At 39.5% G+C, this 12414-nt stretch overlaps 1 protein-coding gene across 2 annotated transcripts in view; it reads left to right on the forward strand.

The window, feature by feature from the left end:
• RTF2 (replication termination factor 2) overlaps positions 1-12414 on the forward strand; it is a 79007-nt gene that overhangs the window by 49152 nt on the left and 17441 nt on the right. For both annotated transcript variants that reach the window (XR_014174838.1, XM_081946374.1), the window contains exon 6: positions 11440-11553. Coding sequence is in view for 1 of the 2 variants with exons in the window: in XM_081946374.1 (XP_081802500.1) it covers positions 11440-11553 (114 nt within the window). In the remaining variant the exon portion in view is untranslated. The remainder of the gene's footprint in view (positions 1-11439; positions 11554-12414) is intronic.

Genomic DNA, 12414 nt, shown 5'->3' on the forward strand with positions numbered 1-12414 from the left:
ACTAACTTCTTTATATCTATTCTAACATGACATCCCCTCCATGTCATTTTTGAAAGCAGAATTAAATGAAGAGGACTGAGTCTGGTAAAGTTGTTAAGCCATGCCTCTGTTGCTAGACAGACCCAGCTTTCGACTCAGTCCCTCCATGAGGGCAGCTGCATCATCACTTTCTCTGGTCTTAAAAGAGTGTTGGATGTGGATTGAAAAGCTTTGGAGTTTAAATTAAGGCGTTTGTGAGTAAAAAATAGGGAGTGCTAGAGCCAGCGACCCCAGTATCAAAGCCCCTTGTGGGACTGTGAATTTGGAAGGGTCTGAGCCTCTAAACCCAGTCAGAGTACATAGGCTGTCGCTAGGGCTAGAGCGACTGAAACTGCGATAAATGCTTCCAGTGGCTTGAAACAGCACGCTGGCTGTCAGCTTCGGCTTCCGTCTCTAGGCGCCTATCTTCGAAGCTAGAATACAGTATTTGGCTCCCTGCTGAGAACACGGTCCTGTCAAACAGTTGAGTGGCGAACGCGGCAGTCCAGTGACTACTCTAATTGCCAAACGCTGCCGCAGAGAGAACCAGAGAGAGTTTCTGTGAGAAGAAAACATCAAAATAAGAAAAACTAAAAGTGTAACAGTTGGAACCCCTAGCGTGGCTGAGCAGCAGGGTGAATTTGACTTTATTGTGTAATGCACGCTCCGTGACAGTTAGAAAAGGCATGAATCGCCATTTTGAACGCTGTCAGTTGACAACATGGCAGCCATGCTTAGTACAGAAAACTCCATATTGGCTCCTGAGTTGCCTGGGGAGGCTCAAATATCTAATACACTGGATGCTGCCTCCATCCTAGGAGAAGAGACGTCTCAGGTAAGTACCAACACTCTTTCTCCCTAGTGGTGGAGGCAGCATCCAGGCTGGGACATACCAAAGCTGTCGCCGTCCCAGGGAGGGTTTAAGACTGTTTCGTTGGATTTTCCGCCCTCACCACTGATTGTAACACCCTGCGGCCAAAGGCTGCATCTGCTGCTGCAAAAGAGTCCATTTTGTAGTTCTTGATAAAGGCTGATAGCGTGGCCCAGGTAGCTGCCCTGCATATTTCCTGTAGGGAGGCCTGAGCCGCCCATGCCACTGAAGTAGACATGCTCCTTGTAGAATGTGCGGTAATCTTATCCGGCACATGTGAAGATTGGGATTGGTACGCCAATGAAATGCATGACCTCAACCACCTGTCTAAGGTAGGTGATGTAACTTTGCTACCTAAGCAAGCCGGCTGGAATGACACAAAGAGAGAGTCAGATTTCCGAACTGCAGCCATGCGTTTCAAATAAATTTTGAGAGCCCTCCTTACGTCCAAGGTGTGCCACTTATGTTCCAATGGGTGAACAGGATGGGGACAGAAATTTGGTAGGATAATTTCCTGCGTTTGGTGAAGCAGGAACACACCTTGGGAACGAAGGAAAGGTCCAGATGTATGACCACCTGATCTTGATGGAAAATGCATAAGTCCTCTCTGGCCAGCCTGGATCCTGCCTCCACCCTAGGAGAAGAGGCGTCTCAGGTAAGTACCAACGCCCTTTCTCACATGACATCCCCTCCATGTCATTTTTGAATGCAGAATTAAATGAAGATGACTCCAGATACGAGTAACTTCCTTACTGGCTTGATTTTTCAGAATGGCATTTTAAAGGAGCCGGAAGAAGTGCTTTTCCAAAGCCTTTGTACCTTTGATTAGCAGCTGCACTTAGAGTTATATACTGTTTCATGGTCCTTTACAGCCCTTTCTAAGCAGTTTACAGAGTCAGCCTATTTCCCTCAACAATCTGGGTCCTTATTTTACCCATCTCGGAAGGGTGGAAGGCTGAGTCAACCTTGAGCCGGTCAGGATCAAACTGCTGGCAGTCGGCAGTGAGTTGTTCTGCAATACTGCATTCTAACCACTGGGCCATCACGGCTGTTAATTGTTAAACAACCAGTTATAAGTCAAGAACTACTTGCATTGGAGCAAACTACAGATAAGCTTCCTTTTAGGGACAAACTGGCAGCATTCGCGATGGACTTATCTACAGCTTGCAAACATGCTGAACCTTTGTTGATAAGGAGGCACATAAACTTTTCAAAGCTGATGAATTAACTTCAGCCGAAATGAAACCTATTTTGCTTGGCAAAATAATTTGCCATAGCATTAAACAATGCTTCATTTTTCAATATAAACATAACAACAATTGCGTAATTCGTATGTCAGCAATAACAGCACTGAATGGTAGACATAAAACTTAAGAGCAATTATGCACTGCTAAGTGCTGGCTTACCAGGGATAATAAGTAATGAAACTTTTACAAATTTCAATTGTAATTATACTATACAGTATGCTTATGTATTGTATTAAGTACAGCATGTTAGCTATGAATAGCGTGAATAATATTCTTAGATTTGAAAGAGAACTACCACAATTGATCATTAGCTTCACCCATTTTTTACACTGTTTCTGTTCTCTTTCTGCCATGGCCTTGTTTATTTTTAGAAAGTTTCACCTACTGTGAGATTACAAAACCTGGTGTATTTCAGAACAGGGTAATAGAAAAGTGAGTCATCCCCCCCCCCCCAATTATACAAAGCACAAATGAGCTATTGGCCAACTCTTACCTAAAACCATTTGTTTTAGTTTCATTTCTTTTCTTTTTTTTAAGAATTTTTTAAATTTTAATTGAACAAAAACACAAAAAAAGAATCAACCTTCAATACATCTTGTAGAAAGCGTGTCGGTTGGTTACAAATAACTTTCGTGCATTTCTTCCATAGTCATTACTTGTAGTTCATAATAGATTATACACTTGAAATCAAAAATCTTTATATATCTTACCATCAATATATCACAGTTCTCATTTGACTACAATTATTTGAACGTGCTTCTGCCTGAACTTATTCGTACTTAAAAACACAACCACATAATGGCACTTGTTAGCTATTTCAAAAATCCTCCAATAACATTACACTTTTGTGACATATTCTGAGTAAAACTCAACTAATAAAGTTTCTAAGCTTTTTTTTCTTTCGCTGTTTAGAATATTATATCCAAGTTGCTATTACCAATACCAGAGCATGTATATATTATTAAACAATATCCATTATTGTTGTTATTATAATTAGCTAAAAGTTATTTATATTTATATCCCAACTCCTCTCGTCAAACCCAAAGAAAACCATTACACCTTTATGACAAAACCTAAATAGAAGTTTGTTGGTAAAATTTATAGGTCTTTTTCCCAGGTCACAATTTGCAATCTATATCCAGATTTCTTTTACTAGTTTAACAGTACATAGTATATATCATTGTTGTATCCATTATCATTCCATTACTGTTAATTATAGTTATTTAATTGTTGACGAATAAACATTTAATAACAATCTAAAACAATCTAAAAATTATTAAATTCCTACTTATTGCTCAACCAAGATTAACTAATTTTTTATTATCAACTTTCATTGTCAACCTGTATCTTTCCAATAACAAAACAGTCTTATCTCTCTTGCCAATTGTGGTGTCAGTCTTCTTTTTATCTCCTTTATAAGGTTTTTATAGATTTCTCTCTACACTTTGTTGCTTGAAGGATCTCTCAGGTAATCTCGTTGCTCTCCAATTATTTTTAAAGTTAGCTTATTTTTGGTTATCAATTGTGTTTCTGAAAGAGTTTCTCTTCTTAAATCCATCATCATTACCCTTTTTTCTTCTTCTGTATCTTGAAATCTGGGGTAGAGCTCCAATTCGTCGAAATCCCTCTTCCATGTCCCCTTCATTCCACTTTCACCCACATTTGCTCCATTAATAATTTCATCTGTTGTCTTGTCTTTATCTTCTATATCTTCATTCTCCCCTTTAGTTTTTGGGGCTGGAACCCCTTCATCTTTTGATGTGAAGAATACAAGTTTTTCCAACTTCTTCTCAGTTCTCCCATATCCTTCCAATAAATTTTGAATTCCAGCCAAAATATTTTGAAATTTTAAAGTATCCTCCTCTGAATATTGATCCATGTTTCCAAAAAAGAAAAAGAAAAAAAAACCTAATAGCCACTGCCACTCTAGCCTTCCAAGCCTCTTTTATTTTTTAATTTTAGGTTGATTTAAGCACAAGGTGGTTTTTTTTTTTTTTTTGTGCTCTTCAAAAGAGAATTCTTACAGGCACTTGCAAAAACAATTCACGCCTTTGGCTCTTTATCAGTTTGTATAAACACAAATCCTTCAACTACAAAGTCAGTGAAAACAAAGAGAAAGAAAATAAGAGATACATTGTTTCAAAAACTCCAGCTTCCGACTTCCGAGTGGCAATGTTGCTACTTTGCACTTTCACTATCTCAGGCTTAAATGAAATAAAGTTCTTTAATAAAATTTAATGACAAGTAATAGGAAGAATTGTTAAAAACAAAAAGGAAGGTTTTAGTCCAGAAATAAAAAAAATAAAGTAACAAAGAGCAGAAGAAGAAAAAAAGGTTGATCCATTCACTTTAAGAGAAGAAATGAAAAGCGTTACGAGCACTTCAATCCACAAAATATGGTTACAAAGAAAAAAAGTTTTCCAATGCAATCCAGTATTAATTAATTTTGCAGCTTAATTCTTGCTTGAGGATCTAATTTGGCTTTTTTTTTAAAAAAAAAAGTTTCTTTGGCCAGTCTTTCCCATAATAGAAAAAAAAATCTCACCAGATGGACTCACTTTCTCTTTTCACTTCCTTCCAGAGCCGTCCCGACTTCATCAGCCTGGGGCTTGAAGAACTTCCCTTGGGTCAGTCAGGGACTTTGCGATGTCCCTGATACCAGCAAGGCTTTGTCTTCCTGGTCACCGTCTCTATGGGATGGTTTAGGTCCAGATGGACCTTCCAGCGGCAGGTCTCGGAGTATCGAGATCGCACATTGCGTCATCACGACATGGCTCCTCCTTCAATTAGTTTCATTTCTTGTAGGCAGAGTAATAAAAGACTTGATTTGTGTAACATTATTACAACCTATTTTAGTTTCATTCCAAAACAACCACCAATCTCTGAAGCTCTAGTTCTGTCTTTAAAAAAACTGAAAAAGAAAAAAAAACCCTGACTCATAAAAGTTGCTTTTAATTTTTTTCCATTCCAGAAAAAATAAATTCAAATACTTGAGTAGAATTTCTGAAGTATGCTTCTGATACTATGCTCTTCCTGGATTCCCAAACTTTTTAAAAAGCAAATTCATTTTATTGACATTCTGGTGATTTGCACTGGCAGTTGTAATAGTATAATATTTAGGAATTGTAGGAACATTTCCATGGGTATCTACAAAGAGCAGAATCGTGCAAGTTGTGCTACTCTGTGGAAGTCAAAGTTGGACTTTGAAAAATTAGAACGGGAAGAGTATTGATGGACTTTTGTGTTGGAGAATGTGGACAGTCAAGAAAGCAAACAAATGCTGGGAAAGATGAGAGAGAGAAAACAAGACACAAAGGCAGAAAGGTGTGTGGGCTTAGTTACAGAGGTGGGGAATGTGCACCATTGGAAGATCTGAAAAGCCAGGTTAGGGACAGGTCATCATAAGAGAAAATCTGTGGTTACAATGAGTCAAACACAACTTGATGACATGTAATCAGGCAAACTGTTATTTCTATAGCATCAGTGAAACAGACTCTGATTTTCTTCCTGTTCTCTTTCTTTCTTTCTTTCTTTCTTTCTTTCTTTCTTTCTTTCTTTCTTTCTTTCTTTCTTTCTTTCTTTTGACTCTAATTGCGGGTGCTGGACTGCATCCAGATCAAGGTGTGTGGTTTCTTTTCTCTTTCTTTCTTTCTTTCTTTCTTTCTTTCTTTCTTTCTTTCTTTCTTTCTTTCTTTCTTTCTTTCTTCTCTAATTGCGGGTGCTGGACTTAACTTGCATCCAGATCAGGGTTTGTAGTTTAATTTCCTTCTTTCCTTCCTTCCTTCCTTCCTTCTTTCTTCCTTCCTTCCTTCCTTCCTTTCCTTTCTCTCCTTCCTTCCTTCCTTCCTTCCTTCCTTCCTTCCTTCCTTCCTTCCTTCCTTCCTTCCTTCCTTCCTTCCTTCCTTCCTTCCTTCCTTCCTTCCTTCCACCATTAGGAAAAGTGATACAAAAATGTTGTGGCTTCAGTTAGGAATTTATTTAGGTTCCTTTGAAGAAGCTTTAATAGGCTTGGTGTAATTTAGGGTGATGTCTGCATTTATCTAAAATGTTCTAAAAATCATGCATATTTCAAATAAAACATGTACATTTTTTAAATAATCAGAATCTGAAAAACAAGACTTGAAAATGTTAGGTTTTCAGAAGAGAGAAGCAGATTATATACGGTAATTAATGTGAAGCAGTTCAAAAAGATTTGAAGAAACCTGCCTGGCAGTAGCAATTCTCTAACCTTTAACTGTCATACAGTAGCTCAACTGTTTTTCAGTGAGTTTTCTTGTTACAAGCCATGGTATCACCATTTTCTTTAAAGAAGATTAGATATTATCGAAGTATTTTTTTCACTGGCTCCTATTGATAAGCTGCTTAAGTGAGAATGTACATTCAAGAACAAAGAATTGTTAAAGACAGGGTCTTATTGAGAGAATAACCTAGTTTTCCTTCCCAGCTCGGTAAAGTGCTACACTAATAGTATCTGTATAGCATGGAGCTTGAGAAAAATGACACTGGCATAGAGTAACAACCAATGTAAAATTGTGCAAGGTGTTTAAACAAATAAGAAAAAAGTTGAATAGCAATAGCACTTTGACTTATATACCGCTTCATGATGCTCTTCGACCCTCTCTAAGCAGTTTACAGAGTCAGCATGTTTGCTTCCTGTCTCATTTTGGCACACCATATCTTTACAGCTCAATCCTGAACACAACATTTTGAGTCTTACCTGTTCGGGCCAGTTGATTATCTAATCCTGGAATCCTTCAAAACGACCAGCCGGAGATACATTTGCAAAGCTTTCAAACGCACAGACCGAAGTGTGTCTCCTCTACTGTTCTCCCTAGCTAGCAACTGCTCTTTAAGATACAGTAACAGGGTTGGAAGGGACCTTGGAGGTCATCTGGTCCAACCGCCTGCTCACGCAGGAGACTGTACTAGGGATTCAAACTACCGAACTGCCGACTTTTCTGATCGACAAGCTCTCTGTCTTAGCCCCTGAGCTACCTACTCCCAGGAACCTGAAAATAGTAAACAAAAAGATATAGGTAGCTATTGGCAGCCTCTACCGAAAACTATGCAACTGTTACTATAAATGCCCAATGGTGAATGGCACAGCAGTTGGCAAGCTTAACCTGCTTCCCATTACAGTTGCTCTGCAGGCCTGTATAAATCACTCAGTCTCTGCATACTTTATGCTCAGCACCTTGTAATGTCACCAAGCAAAATCCCCAAGTGGAACAAATGGTATAACCAAAATATCCACCAGGTGCACTGAATCTGAACAAGTTTTCACGGGAGAAAACACGTTTCTTAAGAGCCATAAGCACCCACGTTTCCCCCAAGTTTTTGTCTATTCCGTGCAAATGGTATGTCCTGGCCATTCTATGACTCTACCGTTGGTATCTTTTCCCTCCTCGGGCCAGAAAAAATACATTTTGCGGATATCAAATAAATAAAAGGTCTTCTATTGGATTCTGCATGAGCTCTGCCCTCCCTCCCAACTCTGTTGCTCTGTGATAAAACAAACAAAGCAGCAAGCTTGCTCCAAAACGAATCAAACATCGAGATAATTTCATTAGGAAATCTCGCCGAGAAACATTTACCCCAAGAAGGTCCTTAACAATAAAAGGAAATAAGCTTACCACACTTTGAAGTTCTCTTGTGCTGCCTTTCTGTTACATCAGACCATATTACACTGGAAGAATACTCACTGCACAGACAATCAAAAGGGGATGTTGCAAAAGTAACTTCAGAAAGATGAGCACAAACCCCATAATGGGTTATTTGATCTCCCCCATCATTGTCTTTTCCTTGGCTCTCCACAGATGTACACTAGATCTCAATCTTTCAGCTACAGCAGGCATTCAAGTATTTTCAAAATGTTGGCCATGAATGAAACAGAAACCAGTTCCTAGAGAGAACAAAACAGGTGAAAATAGCAACGAATCTAGGAGCTATTGGTTTTTATTTTCTTAATGGGGTTGTCTTTTGTTAAAGCATTTGGGGTCTTACTTTTTTTTTTTTACATTCCAAATATAATTTAGATATTGAACCTAAGTGTCAGCTTCCACCTCACGCTTGCACTTCCCAATCATTCAGTATCAGCTACCACGAGCTCAAGGGAGGCTAGATAGGTGGGAGGAGGCTTCAGGGAAAATGAAAGTTAGCTGCATCTTTCCAAGAAAAGCTTCAAGGTCAAACAGCTGAGAACGAACACAGCTGCATACCAAATCTAGTGACTTTTCCAAAAACATTGTCTTTGAATTTGCTTGAACAATGGGGACAAGCAATGGGAAAACACCTAGAGGGAGGGGGGAAGTTATATTTGGGGATTTCCGTTCTGGCTTTGTCTTATTGTGTTTCATTTGACCTCTAATAAACAATACCCTTTCTGAATAAAGGAGCTGAAGATCTTTCTTAGAGGCTCAAGTTGAGGCAGATCTGATACTCAAGTGAGTTCTGTTTACTTGTTGACAGAAGCCATAGCTCTTCTTTGCATGAACCTCATTTCACTTTTTTAAATATCTCATCCATCCTTCTGTATTCTTACTACTGTTCATCCATCAAAACAAAGACCAGATATTTTTCCTAAAAGTTTTAAGATGTAACAATTCTAGATCTGATGAAGTTATGGTAATGGAAGCTGTCTGGTTGTTTGTTTGGCTATTCTTCCCAGATCTCTTTTTATGGGTTGGTTGGTGGGTGGAGGGATTGTTTTATACTTGTGGTTTCTTCTTTACAGATGAAGATAATACCAGAAACTCTTCACTGCTTTTGTCCTTCAGCGTATCTCCAGCACTCTGCTTATAAAGTAGAATAAAATATGAATTAAAATATAAGAATGAAGACATGGCATAAAAGGGACAATTAGAAGCTTGCTTAAAAGGATAGGAAAATGTCATCAGCCTCTAATCACAAGATGTTCTAGCCAACGTCCCTATGTCAAAAGTCCAAGCCACAAGTTCAAATAAAGTTTGTTAATGACACATAGTCCATACCTGTAACAAAAGGAGAAGTAAGACCCCTATCTACTTATAAGGCTTTCCCCCCAAAATAACCAAAAAGAAATGAGTTAACTATTTCCGTGTTGCACTGCTTTTCAGAATGTATAAGAACGCGTCCTTCGATAATGAAGGTTATTCAGAATTTGAAATGTTAGCCATGTGCTAGCTTTCTGAACCTGGCGGCCAAATAAACTTTTCCTGTAACCTGAGAAGTCTAAAGCCTGTCATTTTCTGCAACACTTACAGTATTCTGATATAAAAACTTTAAAACCACTGTAACAGTTTGCTCCACATAGACCACAACCACAATTGTATAGCAAGGCGGACATGCTAGAACAGGAAAAATGGAATTTAAGGCTACAGTAAATTAAGTAACGGAAGGCCACAAGCAACAGCTGTGAATATGCTGTTTAATTAATACTAATACACATTCTGGTAGAGAGAAATTCCCTGAGGAAGGGCTCCAGCCCAAGTCCGAAAGCTCAGAAAACTAAGCTCAGAAAACTTCTGGTCCTGGTGACCAACTCAGATTGGATCCTGCAACATTATCCTGAGACAGGTATACTTGCCTTCATCCGTTCATTGTATGAGTCAGCCTCCGGACCTGTTATCAGCTTTCTTGCTCTTCTCTGCATTCTTTCTAGGGTCTAGTATGCCTCATGTGATCTTGAAACTATCTCTCTGTTGATGCAGTAGCTGTTTTGGCAGCTGCAGCACACCCCTGGCTTATACTTAAGTGGTGGTCTACTAGGACACCTAGATCCCTCTCACAGTTGGTACTATTATAATAATAATAATAATAAATATTTATTTCTTAGCCGCACCCTCTCCCGAAGGACTCGGGGCGGCGTACAACAAAACATAGGAAATAAATATATCGACATACATATAACAAAACATATACCAAGACATATATACGACATATACAAGGAGGAGGTGAACTGATAGATAAAAACAAGTAAAAACACAATGTTTAAAAACCCCTAAATAAATTGAATGCAATTAAAATACCCCAAATAAAAAACCCGTCAGGAGCGATATAGTTGGATCAAAGTTGAGCCAGGCCAGCAACTTGAAAAAGGTGAGCCATTCCATAGCTGTGCATTTGGTTTTTCATGCCTAGGTGTAGGACCTTAACTTTTCTCATCACTGAATTACATTTTGTTGGACAGGGCTCAGAGTTCAAGTCAGTCAAGCTCCTTCTGAATGTTGAGTCTATCATATAAAGCAGGGCAGGAGTGGGTTCCTTCCGGCATTACTACCGGTTCAGCGTACATGCACATTTTTACATTACTCTGCGCACGTGCACATTTGCACCTAAAAAGGCCTGAGCATGCGCGCATTAAAAAAGGGGGGGAAATTATATTTTTTTCAGTGAAGATTGTTCTGCGCATATGCAGAACAGAAAATCAAGATGGCGCGGGGAGAGGATAGAACTGGTTCCGGCGCATGTCCAGCCGAGTTACTACTTACTCGGCCGGTCCAAACTGGTAGGAACCCACCTCTGAAGCAGGGGTGTCAAACTCAATTTTATTGATAGCTGCATCAAGGTTGTGTTTAATCTCAGGGGGCTGAGGTAGGCGTGGCCAGGGTGGGCATGGCCAGCTCGACTTCACTCATGTCGGGGGTGCCTATGGTGGCCGAAGAGCTCTGCCAGCGAAAATGAGCTCTCAAGCTCGGTTTTCAGCTCCCGCAACCCTCTACCAGTGAAAATGGAGTTTGGGAGGACCGCCCGCAGCCCTCCCGAACTCTGTTTTCCCTGGCAGAGGCATTGTGGGCTGGTCCTTTGCTCTTTCCAGGGCAGTCCTGTGGGCCAGATCTAAGTACCCCGTGAGCCGCATCCGGCCTCCGGGCCTTAAGTTTGACACCCTTGATATAAAGCTATTGACATTAAGCAAATCGCCATGACCATTAAATGAATCACATGGTCGTTAAGTGGATCCAGCTTTCCCCAGAGACTTTGTTTGATGAATTATGTTTGCTATGTTTATTTTATGTGTAGAATTTTAATAAAGTTTGAGGGGAGGGAAGATTATTGGCCCAACCCTGTAGGTATTTCCTTTTAACTATATTTAATGAATGAAAATGGATAAAGAATTATGTGGCTCCGTCTGATGAATTAATCACGGCAGAGAAAGCAGACACCTGAATTACAGATCTGTGGTACGAGGTACACATTTGAATCTAGTTTTGTTTTTTGGTTAATAAAATACTTGCAATATGAATAACATGTCTTTTACTTTCTGGTGCTTCTGTTTGGAACTGCACCGCATCGTAAACAGTGTCTCATTTTTTTTCCTTATCAAAGTGTGGAATCCCCTTTCAAGATGATGATGTGATTGTCCTTAATGGCAGCAAAGAGGACGTAGAGATGCTAAAGAAAAGAATGGAGGAACGAAGGCTGAAGAGTAAATTGGGGAAGGTAAGGTCTAAACACATTTTCTGAAGTTATATGCAGACACAGGGATAAAATAAGAACAGGGTTGGCATGGAAGTTCTTGGTTCTGGAGCAGTGGAGGTTACCTGGAACACTTCAGTTTTTACAATAACAAATGTCACTCAAATAATTTCTGCTCCCCAATAACATTGCTGTGTCCTGTGGAACTCATAACCGAACACCAGAGCGTAATATAAATGGCTTCTCAATAGCTATTGAATAAGCAATTTTACGTGCCGAAAACATTGGCTTCCGTTCAAGACACTTAACATGATTCATTGGATTTCAGCCAATACAGGTTCACAACCTGTTAGATCCTTGACTACATTTTCTCCAATGTTTGGTCCATAAAGAATGTAGCAGCTTTTGATTATCATAAAAAAAAAATCTGACCTCTATTTAGAGACAGAACCTTCAGTAAGCTGTATGTTGCCAGCATCTGAATTTCCCCAAAAATGTGCGATAAGATAAAATGGTATGTGAAATGTGGGGGCAGAGAGGAAAAAAAAATATGGATGGAGTTAAGTTATGTCTATAGCCGCTCCATTCTTTTCAGAAGATCCCCTAACCCAGGGGTGTCCAAACTTGGCAACTTTAAGACATGTGGACTTCAACTCCCAGAATTCCCCAGCCAGCTCTGCTGGCTGGGGAATTCTGGGAGTTGAAGTCCACAAGTCTTAAAGTTGCCAAGTTTGGACACCCCTGCCCTAACCCAACTCTGATTAGACTAGTTTTCCCCTATGAGTCCCTTTTTGGGAGAGGGGGCAGTTAGAAATCCAAGAAATAAAATAAATAAATAAATAAATGAGGTCATTCTGTTGTTTTCAGCCTATTCTATCACTGATC

This window comes from Natrix helvetica (assembly GCF_964273705.1).
Source record: "Natrix helvetica genome assembly, chromosome: 3".
NCBI classification, from domain to species: Eukaryota; Metazoa; Chordata; class Lepidosauria; order Squamata; family Natricidae; genus Natrix; species Natrix helvetica.